This window comes from Falco rusticolus, chromosome 2, assembly GCF_015220075.1.
Source record: "Falco rusticolus isolate bFalRus1 chromosome 2, bFalRus1.pri, whole genome shotgun sequence".
NCBI lineage: Eukaryota > Metazoa > Chordata > Aves > Falconiformes > Falconidae > Falco > Falco rusticolus.
Window position 1 is genome coordinate 29,303,756 of NC_051188.1, and position 12,675 is coordinate 29,316,430.

General features: G+C 41.1%; 1 protein-coding gene and 1 long non-coding RNA gene across 5 annotated transcripts in view; one reads left to right on the forward strand and one right to left on the reverse strand.

The window, feature by feature from the left end:
* WDFY2 (WD repeat and FYVE domain containing 2) overlaps positions 1 to 12,675 on the reverse strand; it is a 67,041-nt gene that overhangs the window by 21,687 nt on the left and 32,679 nt on the right. For all 3 annotated transcript variants that reach the window (XM_037376421.1, XM_037376423.1, XM_037376422.1), the window contains exons 2-3: positions 11,452 to 11,519; positions 6,147 to 6,220 (exon numbers count right to left, since the gene is read on the reverse strand). In XM_037376421.1, the coding sequence (XP_037232318.1) occupies positions 6,147 to 6,220; positions 11,452 to 11,519 (142 nt within the window). The remainder of the gene's footprint in view (positions 1 to 6,146; positions 6,221 to 11,451; positions 11,520 to 12,675) is intronic.
* The window catches only part of LOC119142881, a 39,010-nt gene continuing 26,595 nt past the window's right edge, over positions 261 to 12,675 (forward strand). For both annotated transcript variants that reach the window (XR_005102459.1, XR_005102460.1), the window contains exon 1: positions 261 to 672. This is a non-coding gene — a long non-coding RNA (uncharacterized LOC119142881). The remainder of the gene's footprint in view (positions 673 to 12,675) is intronic.

The following is a 12,675-nucleotide window of genomic DNA, read 5'->3' on the forward strand; positions in this document are numbered from 1 at the left end:
CCGCAACAAAACTCCTCCAACATCTCTCTCGAGGATACACTCAGGCAAAGGGTAGGCTCTGTGGCACCACCGCATGAATTAGCTTTCAAACTGCTGTCAGGTTTCTACATGTGTACACCACATACTTAGAGCAACACAAAGGAAAACTGAGGAGTGTAAAAACACATCACATTAATAATTTATAGCAAAATACACAGAAATTCCCTGAGCTAGTATACCTAGGGGATAGAAGTAGTAAAACTTAACTCATTTGATCGGAAATAGAGTGAAAAAAAATAAAAGAAACACTACAAACACAAGGTAAGTAAAATTGTAAAGCACAGAGTTGCAAAATGTTCATGTATAAACACTGCCAAACACATTGGGCAACAGTAGAGAAGACTGGACTTGAGCACCCTTACAGCCTACATTTAAGGCAAACCAAATGTTTAATGCAAGAGCATGAGAAGACATTCTAATCAGTGAAAAGCCAGTATTTACCCCCAGTTTCCAACCTGGAATTTTAAAAAAAGTCACTCTGCATTTTCTGTGTCATCACTGTGGGTAATCTGCATGGCTTTCCAGCACCAGGATTACCCTAACACATCATTGCTACTGCTTGGCACCAAAATGGGGAGGCTACAAGACCCATCTGTGGAACATCCAGAGATCTCAGCTTCCAAGAAAACAACTGTGAGTGATTTGACACAGCTATATATTTTGCTGTTTCTAGGTTTCTGTTCATAACTTAGTTATAACTAAGTTTTCTTGAATTGCTCATCTTCCTTTCCTTAATCTGCTCTACCTCCCATTAGCTTTCCCCAGCAGCTAAGGACTACAGCAGGGAGTGTTATTTAAACAGCAGTAACAAATCAATTAAGTCAGCTGGATTTCTATGCTAGGGTCACCTTAATTCTACAAACCACAGAACATTAAAAAGCTGCTATACCTCCCTAGCTACTTACAGGGAAGTGGTTTTCATTACCCACTGCCTGAAGAATACTAAACCACCACATGCAATGCTTTGCTACAAAGCCTACTTGAAGCAAGACCCTTTGCTATGAATGCTAACTTTCTGCTGTTAAAGAGAAAGGGCCTCAATTGCTGTGACACATGGTGGGAGAATATGTCTGCCTTTCCCACCAGTTTGATTGTCCCCAAGTTTGCCTGTGGTGGCACACAGATGCTGGTGACTTCAGGTGGGACGAAGAGCGTGGCTTGTATTCTCATTTTTCTTTGCATTTTATCCTTGATAAATTTGACATGGCCATTCTGTTCCACGATACGAACAGTCCCACAGTTTCAGTGGAAGTCTGAAAAGGCTTTTGAGTCTCTTCGTTATAATACAGTGAATCAAACAGAACTGCAGTTCATAAGGTTTACCCAAGTATTGATTAGCTCTGTATGCTTTAGTACGAACTACAGCTATGCACTATAAATACACCACTCCATCCAAGGAGATAAACAAATACAGGACAAAATAAACACAGCTCCAATTAATGTGAATCCCGGATATAATTTTTTCTTCCCTTACCTCCCCCTCACACCCCCCCCCCCCCCCCAAGTCTTCTTGCTTCTCATTTTCTTCTTTGAAAGCATATAATCTGTGATGCATTTTCTTGTTTCGCATTTTCTGATCTTTCTCTAGGTCTTTTACTCCCTGCTTACCTTTACACTGTCACGTGTTCTTCCATTGCACTCATCTTCTCAAGGCCAAATGTATTAGTTGCGTCAATAGACAGGTATTTTAGCACAGGGCACCTTGCTCAAGAAATTCATGCCCTGCTGCACATACATTGTGTCATCTGCACTACAAAACCACCGACTACATCTCCTTAACATTGTACCAGCAGACACTGTTGTTTGGGTTTTTTTTTGTTTTGGGGTTTTTTTTTTTTTATTCTTCCATACGTAGATGTTTTGCTCCTCTCAAAGCTGCTGGTGCCCAGTTCTCATTAGGCAGCTTTTTGGCTCTTGTTAATGAGCTAGGAAGTCTGAGGTCACCCACCCAGCTCAGTTGGTGCTTATTAACAGAACACAGAAAGATTTCAGAGTCCTGTATGAGCCCTTTTGCATAGGAGTGGCTGGGATCTAACAGAGTGCTAAGATTGGCAAAACCAAAATCCCTCCTTGCAGGGATTAAAACCATTTTTTCTGGCTCTGCTCTTCAGAGGTTCTTTTGGAGCTACTTGCTACCTTTTCTACCATACTGAAAACGTTAAGTGATTAGTCCTGACTGTTTCAGGTAAGCTTATTATTACAACAGTGGCTTGGTACCATGAAAGCCTTCACAAAGCATCTTAAGCATCTGAAAAGACTGTCCAATCTAGTACCCACTATTGTACAAAGACTCAGCTGCACCTTCACAGAGCACATCTCCTTCACTCTGAAACATACACACCCCCCCCCAAACTTCTCTTGAGCCCAAGACCTCTGTAAACCATCCTGGAAATACTATCAGCATCTTGTTTCAAGTTGCTCTTGTTAGGGCAAACAAAACCCATACTCAAGTGTGTGCCATTTCAGAGCCCTTGGCCATGGGGATAGCTGAGGTGGCTCAAGGTCTAAGGAAGACACATGCCTTTCCAGAGCTGCAGGTGGATGCCAAATGATGTATTCCAAAATAGCATGAGAGACCTCTGCTTTGGCAACTGAATCAATTTCTGAGAGTTAATCATCTTTATATACTACCCATTCACAACCTAGTTCCCACCCAGGGAATTTACACTCTGTACTCTGATAGATGATGCCACTTTGACAGCATGCTGCAGGTCTCCTTAAAGACTTGACTTCATCCTGTTAACACAAGTGACCAACAGCACTCTCAGGCCTTCCAGAGGACAAACTCACTTCAGAAATGCAAGAGAATGAAGACTTTTAAATCTACTGTTAGACCCTACATCCATGTCTGTTGCAAAGAAAGCTCTAGAAAATTATTACAGTGTTTTCACTTTATAAAGTAAAAAAAATGAGAGATGACCGACACCATCATGTAATTTTCTTGAAGGAAAAAATAATAAGTTTCCCACAGTGGTAGAGGCATACATCAGCAGGTAGAGCCTGACTCAGACTCAGGTATTCAAAGTATTGTTTATGGTCAAACCTGTAGACACCTGCAATATCAGATGATGTGGAAGATAAATTCCTCTTAATAAGTACCATCCCTGAGGAAGAATTCTGAAGGGATTATTCTGGTGCCCTGTTGTTCTTCTGGCCCTGCCTGAAGCATGTAACAGCTTCTAGACACAAGCACGGTCAGCGAAAAAGGTCAATTTAATTCAGCTTCAGCTACCTAAAAATTAAATTCTTCATTTAAATGACCCCAGAAAAGGGGAGAGAGACATCTGCAATTCTAAAAGAGTTTCTAGGGTAAGTAACATTGGTGTCTCCAAAGGAGATTAATCTCTCCTCTACTGGCTCCAGAACCTAATGATTAACTTTATCTAGGAAGCTAACATCCAGATGGATGAAATTAGGTGAGGAGTCTTGTCTGTGAAAGTCTCCTATCTTTTGCAAGTAATGGATTTTTCCTCTGTTTCTTCTTGTGGTATCTTGAGAGGCCTGCACCCATTAAAGCATGCTTTTCACCACTTCACAGCAAGGAATTTGTGACCATGATAAAGTCTTTTGGCATCCAAAAGGGACCTCAGGCAGTCTTTTAGACATGAAGTAACAGAAATGCCATTTCTTCTCAAAAAAGTTTCAAAGTGGAAAAAAAAAAAATCATAGAAGCTTTTTTTTCCTGCTTTTCAAGCAAAATGCTATACAGTGTTTTGCTTAAGAGAATGGTCTACTGTGCTGCACAAATATTTGTGCAGCCCTCATGTTGACGAGTTACAAAAGGTTGAAAATCTCTTCCTCTCTATAGAAGCAAAAGCTGTCAACCTATTTCACAAGGAAAGGTGGCCATACAAGCTCACCTCATGGTGGTTTTGCAGGAACATCTGTGACAATAGCATTGCTGCCATCCTCAAAATGCACCATACACGATTTCCAAGGTGCCAGGCTTATAACCAAAATCCATAGAGTTTATAAACATTTCATGTAAAAGAAAAGGCAGTTCTACTTTCTTATCCCCATTTACATCTGCAAGCAAAAGCAGTACTCCCTTGTACTGCAAAAAGATTAGTTTGAGATTATGTGGCACTCCCACAAGTATTGTATCACCTTACAGCTCTTGCCAGGATTCTTTTTCTTCTACACAGTCAAAGTGAAGAGGCAGAATGATTTTCAGCATTTTTTTGGCCCTGCACTCAGTCTACGCAAGGGTGCTGGGCATTACCAGAAGTGCTAACATGGAACAGCTGACTAATTCCCAAATATTTCAAGCTACTCAAGTAAATTGCCTGTACTTTCCCTTTGAGGGCCACACAATTAAAAATCAGGGCACTAAGGTCACCTTGCTGCGGTAAGTTCCCTTATTCTGTAGCCAGCGTGCCCTGCTTGTATATTCCTCTGCTAAACTAATCATCATAGCTGTGCCCAGGAAGGAAAATTTATTCTTTCCTCCAGAGGGTAGTTGTAACCCACTTTGAAGTACCAGGGGATTTTCTCTTAATAGCCCAATATTGCTGAGATTTGAATAAGGGGCTACTCTTGCTCTTCTGGTTCCCACCTCCACCACTTCTTGTAGTACATGACAATTATGGCTTCTCTTACAAGCCTTAGTTTTGCCACAGAAGGAAACATTTCATCCAACTTCTGGAAGTTTGTGGAGCATATTTTCTGCACCATCCTCTACCACACAACTGTCTGCAGCTACAGGGACTAAATTAAGCAACAGAGACAAGACCTTCCCCTCTCCCATGTACTTGTATCCAGAAAACTGTGAAAAGCAAAGCCCAGCTTAGCAACAAACAATCCACTTTAGACATGCCAATATCTACCTGTAAGTACCCAAAGTCACATGTCGGTTTACCACCTGCATATCTCATTTACCTTCTTTAACTTCAGAATGGAAAATACTTGACTCCATTCAGGCTCAAGTACCCTCTGACTCTTCAAGGCAAAATTCCCTGAAGACAAAGGACACATCCCTTCCGTCCTGCCAGAGTATTTAAATACCTTATTCACAGTCGCCTTCACATGCCTCAAAGGCCTAGTGAAAACAAAAGTGCCTAGTAGGACTGGCAAATTACAGCTATTTCAGAGAGTGGGAAGGAGGGAATTTCAAAGGTGCAGAGAATTCTCTGGCAGCTGTCCCATCTCCTAGACACAAGAGGAGAAATCCCCTACAGGCACAAAAAATATCTCTGCTACTAGCAATTAATAGCTTTATAGGTTAAAACCTTCACATCTTTGATACAGCTTATGGGCAACAACTAAAAGGGTCACGCACCCTTTGCTATCTTGGCTTTAGTGCAGGCAGCTGCCCTTATGTAAAGCTGCAAACGTGCATTCGGTTATAAAGCATGTAAGGCAGAGACAACAGCAGTAAAAATCCGAAATGATGGCAATATGATCTTAAACTGGAAGAGGAGTCTATTGATGAAGCATAGATGAAAAATAGCTCTCTTGACCCATGACCCTTCCACAAAGTGATATGGCTCTTTACTCATCGTCCCACAAGAAAAATCCAATGAATAAGGTCAAATGCTACCCTCTGTCCCAGATCTAAGACAGACTCTTGTTTTAATACCCTGCTTCCTCTTTCCACACACATATCTCTCAGATATTCATGAATCAAATCTTTCAGCAACAGCACTGCCAGTTAGGAGCAACTCCTCAGATGGAGGTGAGAGGAAAACAAAATCTGAACCCTGAAGTTTGGAAAAGCAGCTAGATATGGAGCAGAAATCCACCTTCTGCCACCCAGAAGATGATTTTTTCCTCTTAGTGACTGCTTTCAGAAAACTTTAGTATGGTACGATTAACAAGGCACTCAAATTTAATAAAACAACAGCTGTTTTTTGGCATTGTTATTTTTAAGAGATACGCAAATTAAGACAGTTTGTTGAGATGCCTAATAAATACTGTAAACCCCATTCCATCCCTTTGTGGCAGTTGGCAGATTATTATGAATTTCATCCCATTGTCTACGCTACAGTTTCAGTTCCACTAGCAGTAAAAAGTCTATCTCCCAAACACTAGAAAAATACCTTCACCACATCACACATATACTTCTCAAAAGGGAAGCATTTCAACTAGAAATCTTTGGATGTACTTACTGAGATTGTACCATTGTCTAGACCTATGGACAGCCTTCTGGTTTCCGGGTTAAAAGACATGCATGAACATGGAGCTGAAAAAAATGAACATGTTGATGAAGTTAACAAAACTGCGATTCTCATTTTCTTGAAGTTCTGGAAAGCCTAAAACTAGTTAACATGCTTTATGATGCTATTCAGCATTTTGTCCCTTCCAATAGCAAGCATTAAAAGAAAGAAGTGCTCTTGCAATTCATTCAACCTTATCCTATTAGGACATGGAACAACGGCTATTTCTTGCTTCAGCTCCTTCATTTTTTCTTACTAGTTATCTGAAAACAGACATGTCATACAAGAAGAGTTGTGATGCTTTGATACAAGAGGCACCTGACATTTCAGTATAGATCTGAGAGATTACTTAGCTGAACAATTTAGCTTTTTCATGTGCCTGAACTTTACTGACAATAAAACACTATATTATGTCAGAGGCATATATGCATACACACCCTACACCCGCAGTAAGAAAGTTAACCTGTAGGAATCAACATATCAGCCAATATTAAGGACTGTAAGTTCCACTGCCCACTACTCCAGTTTCACAGCAGACAACACTGACAGTATCACATACTATGGCCAGAATAAAATATTTTATCAAAAATTAGCAGCTGTTCTATTATATCAATATTACTCTAATAAACACCAGGACATACTCTTAAATTGCACACACTGTCAGTCATACTATGCTCCTTCGAGGATCTGGCAGTGTCCGTATCAAAGGTAAACCCAGAATCTTCTTGCAAGAATTCAAGAGCTATGCTTGGTTTAATTAGGAAATTGTGAAGTTGCATCCAGAAGGCAGGGACTGTTTTTACTGCTCAACACAGCAGCATGCAGCTGGGAGTCCTGCTGTCCCAACAGAAACCTTCAGGAATTATTTTTCAGCAGCAATTGCCAACCACAGCTGGGGACAGGCATTCTTGCTCCTTCAGTAGTCATAAATGGTTTTTAAACCATATTCTTGCAATAAGTATAGAATAAAGTCAGATGTGCTTTTAGATCTGCTTTTTTCCCCCTCTTGATTTTCACTCTCCACTGTGATTACTCACAGTGGTTTTGTTACTAACAAGCTCGGAGTTCTCTCATGTGCAGTACTGTATATCTGGTATATTCTCAATTTGTGTAATGCCTTACCTCAGGTTAAACAGTCCATAGCTCAGCAAATCTTCCTCAATAGTTTAGCTGGCAGCAAGGCTATGTGAAGAAGAGGAAAGTCTATGCTGACTGCTTAACAAAACTTGTTCTACCTTCAGTATGGACTCCCCCTTGAAACACTTCCTAAAGGACAACCAACGGCCAGCAGAAAGCCTACCAGATCCACATCCAGGCAGGCACCTTGACTTACTTCTTTCCTGGAAGGGCTGACTGAATTAAATCAAAGAAAAGGTTTCGGTTCAAGGAGAGTGCCAGAAAGGAAACACATTACTATTAACAGTGACAAAATTGTTCTTTCCCATACCTCTGCCTCAGAAAAGGTAAACTGGAATCATCCCTTCGGGTGGCGGTGTGTTACTATTACATTGAGGCTTCTACTAGGGTTGTAGCAGAATGAGACAGTTGCAGGAAAAACAGACAGAAAAAAGCAATTCTAAGCAGAATAAACACCAAATCCTTTTAAAGGCACTTAATGCCAGAATGGGCATATTCTATGTATCTGCTTTCAAATGCTAGATACTGTGCATGCGTTGAAAGAGCTACGCGTAACTCTGAAGGCAATAAACAGCTTGCAGAGAAAAAAAAGAAGTCTCAGGTATGCTTTTCCCAAATAGCATGTAACACTTCAGACACAAAAGGTGCAAGAAACTGCTTGACATGGGCTGATTATAAAAAGTCACTTCTAAATTCCAGACCTGTGTATACACAGTCATAGCAGTGTAAAGACACTGATTTTGCCGTAATCATTTTCCTAATGGAATTCTTCAGTAGCATGTGCTTTTGGAAAAACCATTATGTCAGCACTAAAATTACATCCACACTAGCTACGCTAATGTAGTTAAAGTGATGCCAGTTGTAACAAGACTGTAGCAGCTTACGTTGTAGTGAAAATAAGATGACATTCAGATATTTAAGCACTTCAGCTCATTAAGAAGAGGGGAAGAAAAACGAAACAAAAACAAAACCCCCAACTCCTAAGCTTCTGAGATGTTTAAGATCCTTTTAAAATAATAGCCAGGAAAAATAACAGCACTCTGAGTGCCCTCTGCTCCAGTACCTAGCTATGATTTGGATTTCAAAATTGGGAAAAAGATTGATCTGAGCTACTACAGTGGACAGGCAGGATATTTCTGATACAGAAGTCTGGCTGTAGTCTTCATCTTAAATACAGGGCAAATACACACTGATTTTAGCCTTCGGAAAATGAATTATGAAGGAAAAGCCCAATTACATACTTCATGCTCTTAACAGTGGGTCACCTCTATTTAGAGGCCGACAGAAGTAGAAAAGAAATACAAACTTTTTATTTGCAGTTTCAGGGACCCCCCTTTGAAGTTCCTAAAAGTGGCATAGTTTAAGACCGAAGGAGCATGTTTTGCTTTGCAGTTTTTTTAGCCTCCTGTTCAAAGCAAAGTGTTAGCTATGAAAACCATCATAAGACAGACAACGTATTATCTGCCTCGGAGACTGGATACTCCACTGTTCCTCACTACAATAAATCCTTTACTCCCACATCTGCAAGGGGGTTTTGTTTGCTTGGGTTTGGGTCTTTCTGGGTGGCTTTTTTTTTGTTGTTGTTGGCAAAGCTTACTTCTTTGGCTACAATTCCTTACCTTTTCATAAATTTGAGTCTACTAAGTTGTTTTTTTTTTCTCCTGTACAGACATTGCCCAAAAGTCACACATCTAACCATGGTTACTCATCTATAATCTGTGTTACATATGTGTAACCAAGGGTACACATCTAACCATGAGGAGGGTTAACATGCTTGTCAGAGGTCATTGTTAACACAGTTGAGACAATGCTGGTGTGAAGGAGACACATTAGCCAGGCTTCCAGCTTACCTAATTTGCCTTACTGATGATATAGCAATGTGTATAACACCCACAGCTCTTTCTTTCTTATGGGCTAGAGGAAATGGTAAAAAATGTGGCCACCATGTTGTCCAGAATTTTCCAACCACAGAAACACCATAGGCAGGCACAAAACTTTGTAACTGGGGAAAATTCACCTCTAAACAGCAACAAGTGTCTCTATGTGGAAGAGATCTACAATCTTTATCTTTTTTCCAGGTATTTAATAGGTTTTGTGCTCAGAACGCACCGATGGCCCCACTTAGGTGCGAAGCTTGACCAAAGCACATAGCTGACTCAGCCCAACTCCTCAACCTCCTCATCTCCCAGAGTACCCAGGATGCAAACTCAGTTATTATGGCTACCTGATATCAAATCATAAAACAGTGTAGGTCACGCACCACTGTAACCAAAGTCAGGTAATGCTAATGGGGTATCTGTAGGTGGGACTGCCACTCACAGCTTGCTAAGAAGCACAAAGAAGGCACCACTGTGCCTACTACATTTTTACACAGAGAACCTCTGGGCAGTCCTTGTTCTCTAAACAACAAAAACCAATACGAATCTGAAGCAGAGTACCATCAAAAGGTGATCCACACAGAAACAGACAAAACAGTCATTTCCAGTCAGGTACAGACTCGTGCAGAGGCTGACTCTGAGCCTTTCCTGTGATTTCCAAGCTTAAAACCACGGCTGATAACAAGATAACTGGCATTGCTCCAGTCATTATACCTGATCGTCCTTGAAGCTGGTGAATAACACAGCATAATTTTAATATCTCATGGCTCAAAAGCTTACCAGCCTTCCAAGTGAAGGAGCAGCGTCAGGTGTTCAAATTTATAAAGAAGCTTTAAAATAGTCCCCTTTGAGTGGATCTGGATCTACTCCATGATTTCCAGTGAAGCTGTTAGTACTGGCATTAATGCAGCCTTGTTAAGACCAGAGGAGGACCTAACAAGATTTTAAGATGCAAATCTATGCAAAAACACCATATGAAAAAGAAACGCATCAATACCAAACTGCTAAAATAGCTATTTCATAACAGTTTAACTGGGGAAAGCAAACCTTTTAGGACAAGCCAAGGGAACTCAGACTACTGCTAGTGATCATGACAGAGCTCCACAGACTGCCACATCATCGGCTAGTTTCCAATAACTTTCTGTGCAAAATCTTTAGCAGAAAGTACCTTTGAGGCTTGACATATTCTTATGAGCTAGTCCACCACCAAACAAAGAAGAGAGATCCTCCTCTCTACCAAATGAACGCTTTCTTAAAGCGGGCAAACACCACGGCCATTCTAGGGTCCCAAGCTGGTGGTGTTGTGGTACTAAAACTAATATCTATTAAATTTTACATATAATGGAGACAGATGTCCCTTCCAAATCTAGTTATCTTAGCTTAAAATAATTTTTTTCTCCAGGCAGTTATGAATACCTTGATGGGACTTGATAAATGCCCCCCAGTCTGTGGGTTCAAGGTCAGCTTCATAAGTTTTCCAAAGACAAGCTAACCCAGCACATCTGAAACTGATAGGGGAGCATCAGCGTACCCCTGCTGCTGGTGACCTGCACAGTTATACTCCTGCGCTCAACGCAGGAGTTACAACAAACAGCTAGGGCCCGTGATTTCTTCAATTGCCTCTTGAAAAAATGGACATTGATCTGCCGTTTCTTTTAAAGCACAATCACTCTTTTTGGGAGAGGAGACATACAGCAGATCATTCTGGAGGGATCCATCAGGGAGATTTGGTTTTCCACATTTAATTGCACAGGTAAAATGATTCTGCTTTTTCACTGGAGGAGCTGCCTTTCCCGTTTAGTGTCCTTTCTATCATATTAGCTGCCGCAGGATATTAGGTTCTCACCAAATAAAAACATTTACCATTGCACTCTAATGGACGGAGCACATGCAGTAAGAAGGGCAGAGTGATTTATACTGGAGACTTACAAAGCTTTATGGACTCCATTGTTGGCAGAATGCAAGACTACGTTTTGAGCTCCCACATTTCTTAATCTATGTTTGCATTAAATGCTCATCCCTTACTAGCATATCTGCATCCTTTTGCTGCCGTAATCCCTGATGGCTCTCAGAAGCACTAGCATGCAACTTGGTAAAGCTTTGCACAGACCAAGAGGATTGTTCAAGAATATTTAATATGGAATGGTAAGCTTGAAGCTTCATGTTTATGACCATTTGCATCAAAACCAGAAAAAGCCATACAGCAAATGCAGAGCAGATAGCAAACATCTCCTTATACTTACATGGCATTGCATGGTATATGCTGGGCCAGTACTGACCACTGTCTCTCTTCAGCCAGACACGAACTGTTCTACAAAAGACAAAATACAACACACACGTGAGAAAGAATGAAAAAGTACCCATGAATGAAAACAAAGCGGTAACGATGAATGCACAAGACCTTCAAAATTAAATTATTTTGCTGAGAGGGAAAATAGAGATGCAAACTCCTACAGCAACCTTATATATCAACCTCAGATTAACCTCTGTAAGGCGATGAGGGTAGCCCATTCCTTGGTTCCATGCAGTACTCAACACCTTGGCTGAACACATCACAACAGTATTTGGAAACTGCTATGGCTTTTTGTTCTTTGCTTTCCCAAGGACTGGAACATGACTGTTCATTCAACACCTCACATGAGGATTTGGGACACTAAGTAACCCAGGAAAGCACTCCTGTACCAGCCCACCCAGTTCCCCTGCTGTCAGGGCAGGCCTTGGTCTATCTGCTGCGTGTTGTTTTCATTGTTCTGCTTCAGGAAAAGCTCTAAGCAAAGGAATGAAGTTCTGAGATGTTCAGCTTCTGTTTACTAAGATTACGTCAATTTGTGCCAACAATGAGCTGTTCAGCTTCAGGACCTTCCCACTCCTCAGTGCTTTCATAGTGGGCTCAGTGCCCATTGAGCAGCAGGCTGAAGAAGTCAAATTCTTATCCTTCTCTGAAGGGCATGATCAAGGCAACAGACAGCCTTTCAGTCCTCCTCTGCCCATCCGTTTAGAGTTCCTCATCCTCAAATAGAAGGCATGTAGAACCACACAGTGCTCCTCACAACCACATCATACTGGCAGCATCCTGTCACTCAGTCCATGCTCTTCACACACTTGAGACGCTTGGTTGCATGTTTCCTGAGCAGAGGCTCCGGACTGATGTACCATCTGGGTCATTAAATATTTATTATTTCAGTCCTCATTGCCATTCGCTTGTTTTGATCCAATATCTGAAGCCTCTTTCTAACTGAAGCTCCCTCTTTAGTTCTTCGGGCAATTTCATTAAGGCATGCCTAGTAACAGTGTCATCAGTTAAAGCAGCGGGCAACCAGTAATCTCCTGCTTGTTCCTGCATAGCCCACTATCCTCTCACTTACAGCCAATTTGTACCTGCCTTATTGTTCCTCAAATCCTTACCACCCCCAGTTTTAACTAGTAAACTCTCCATATAATAGCATATCTCATGCTTTACTGATTTG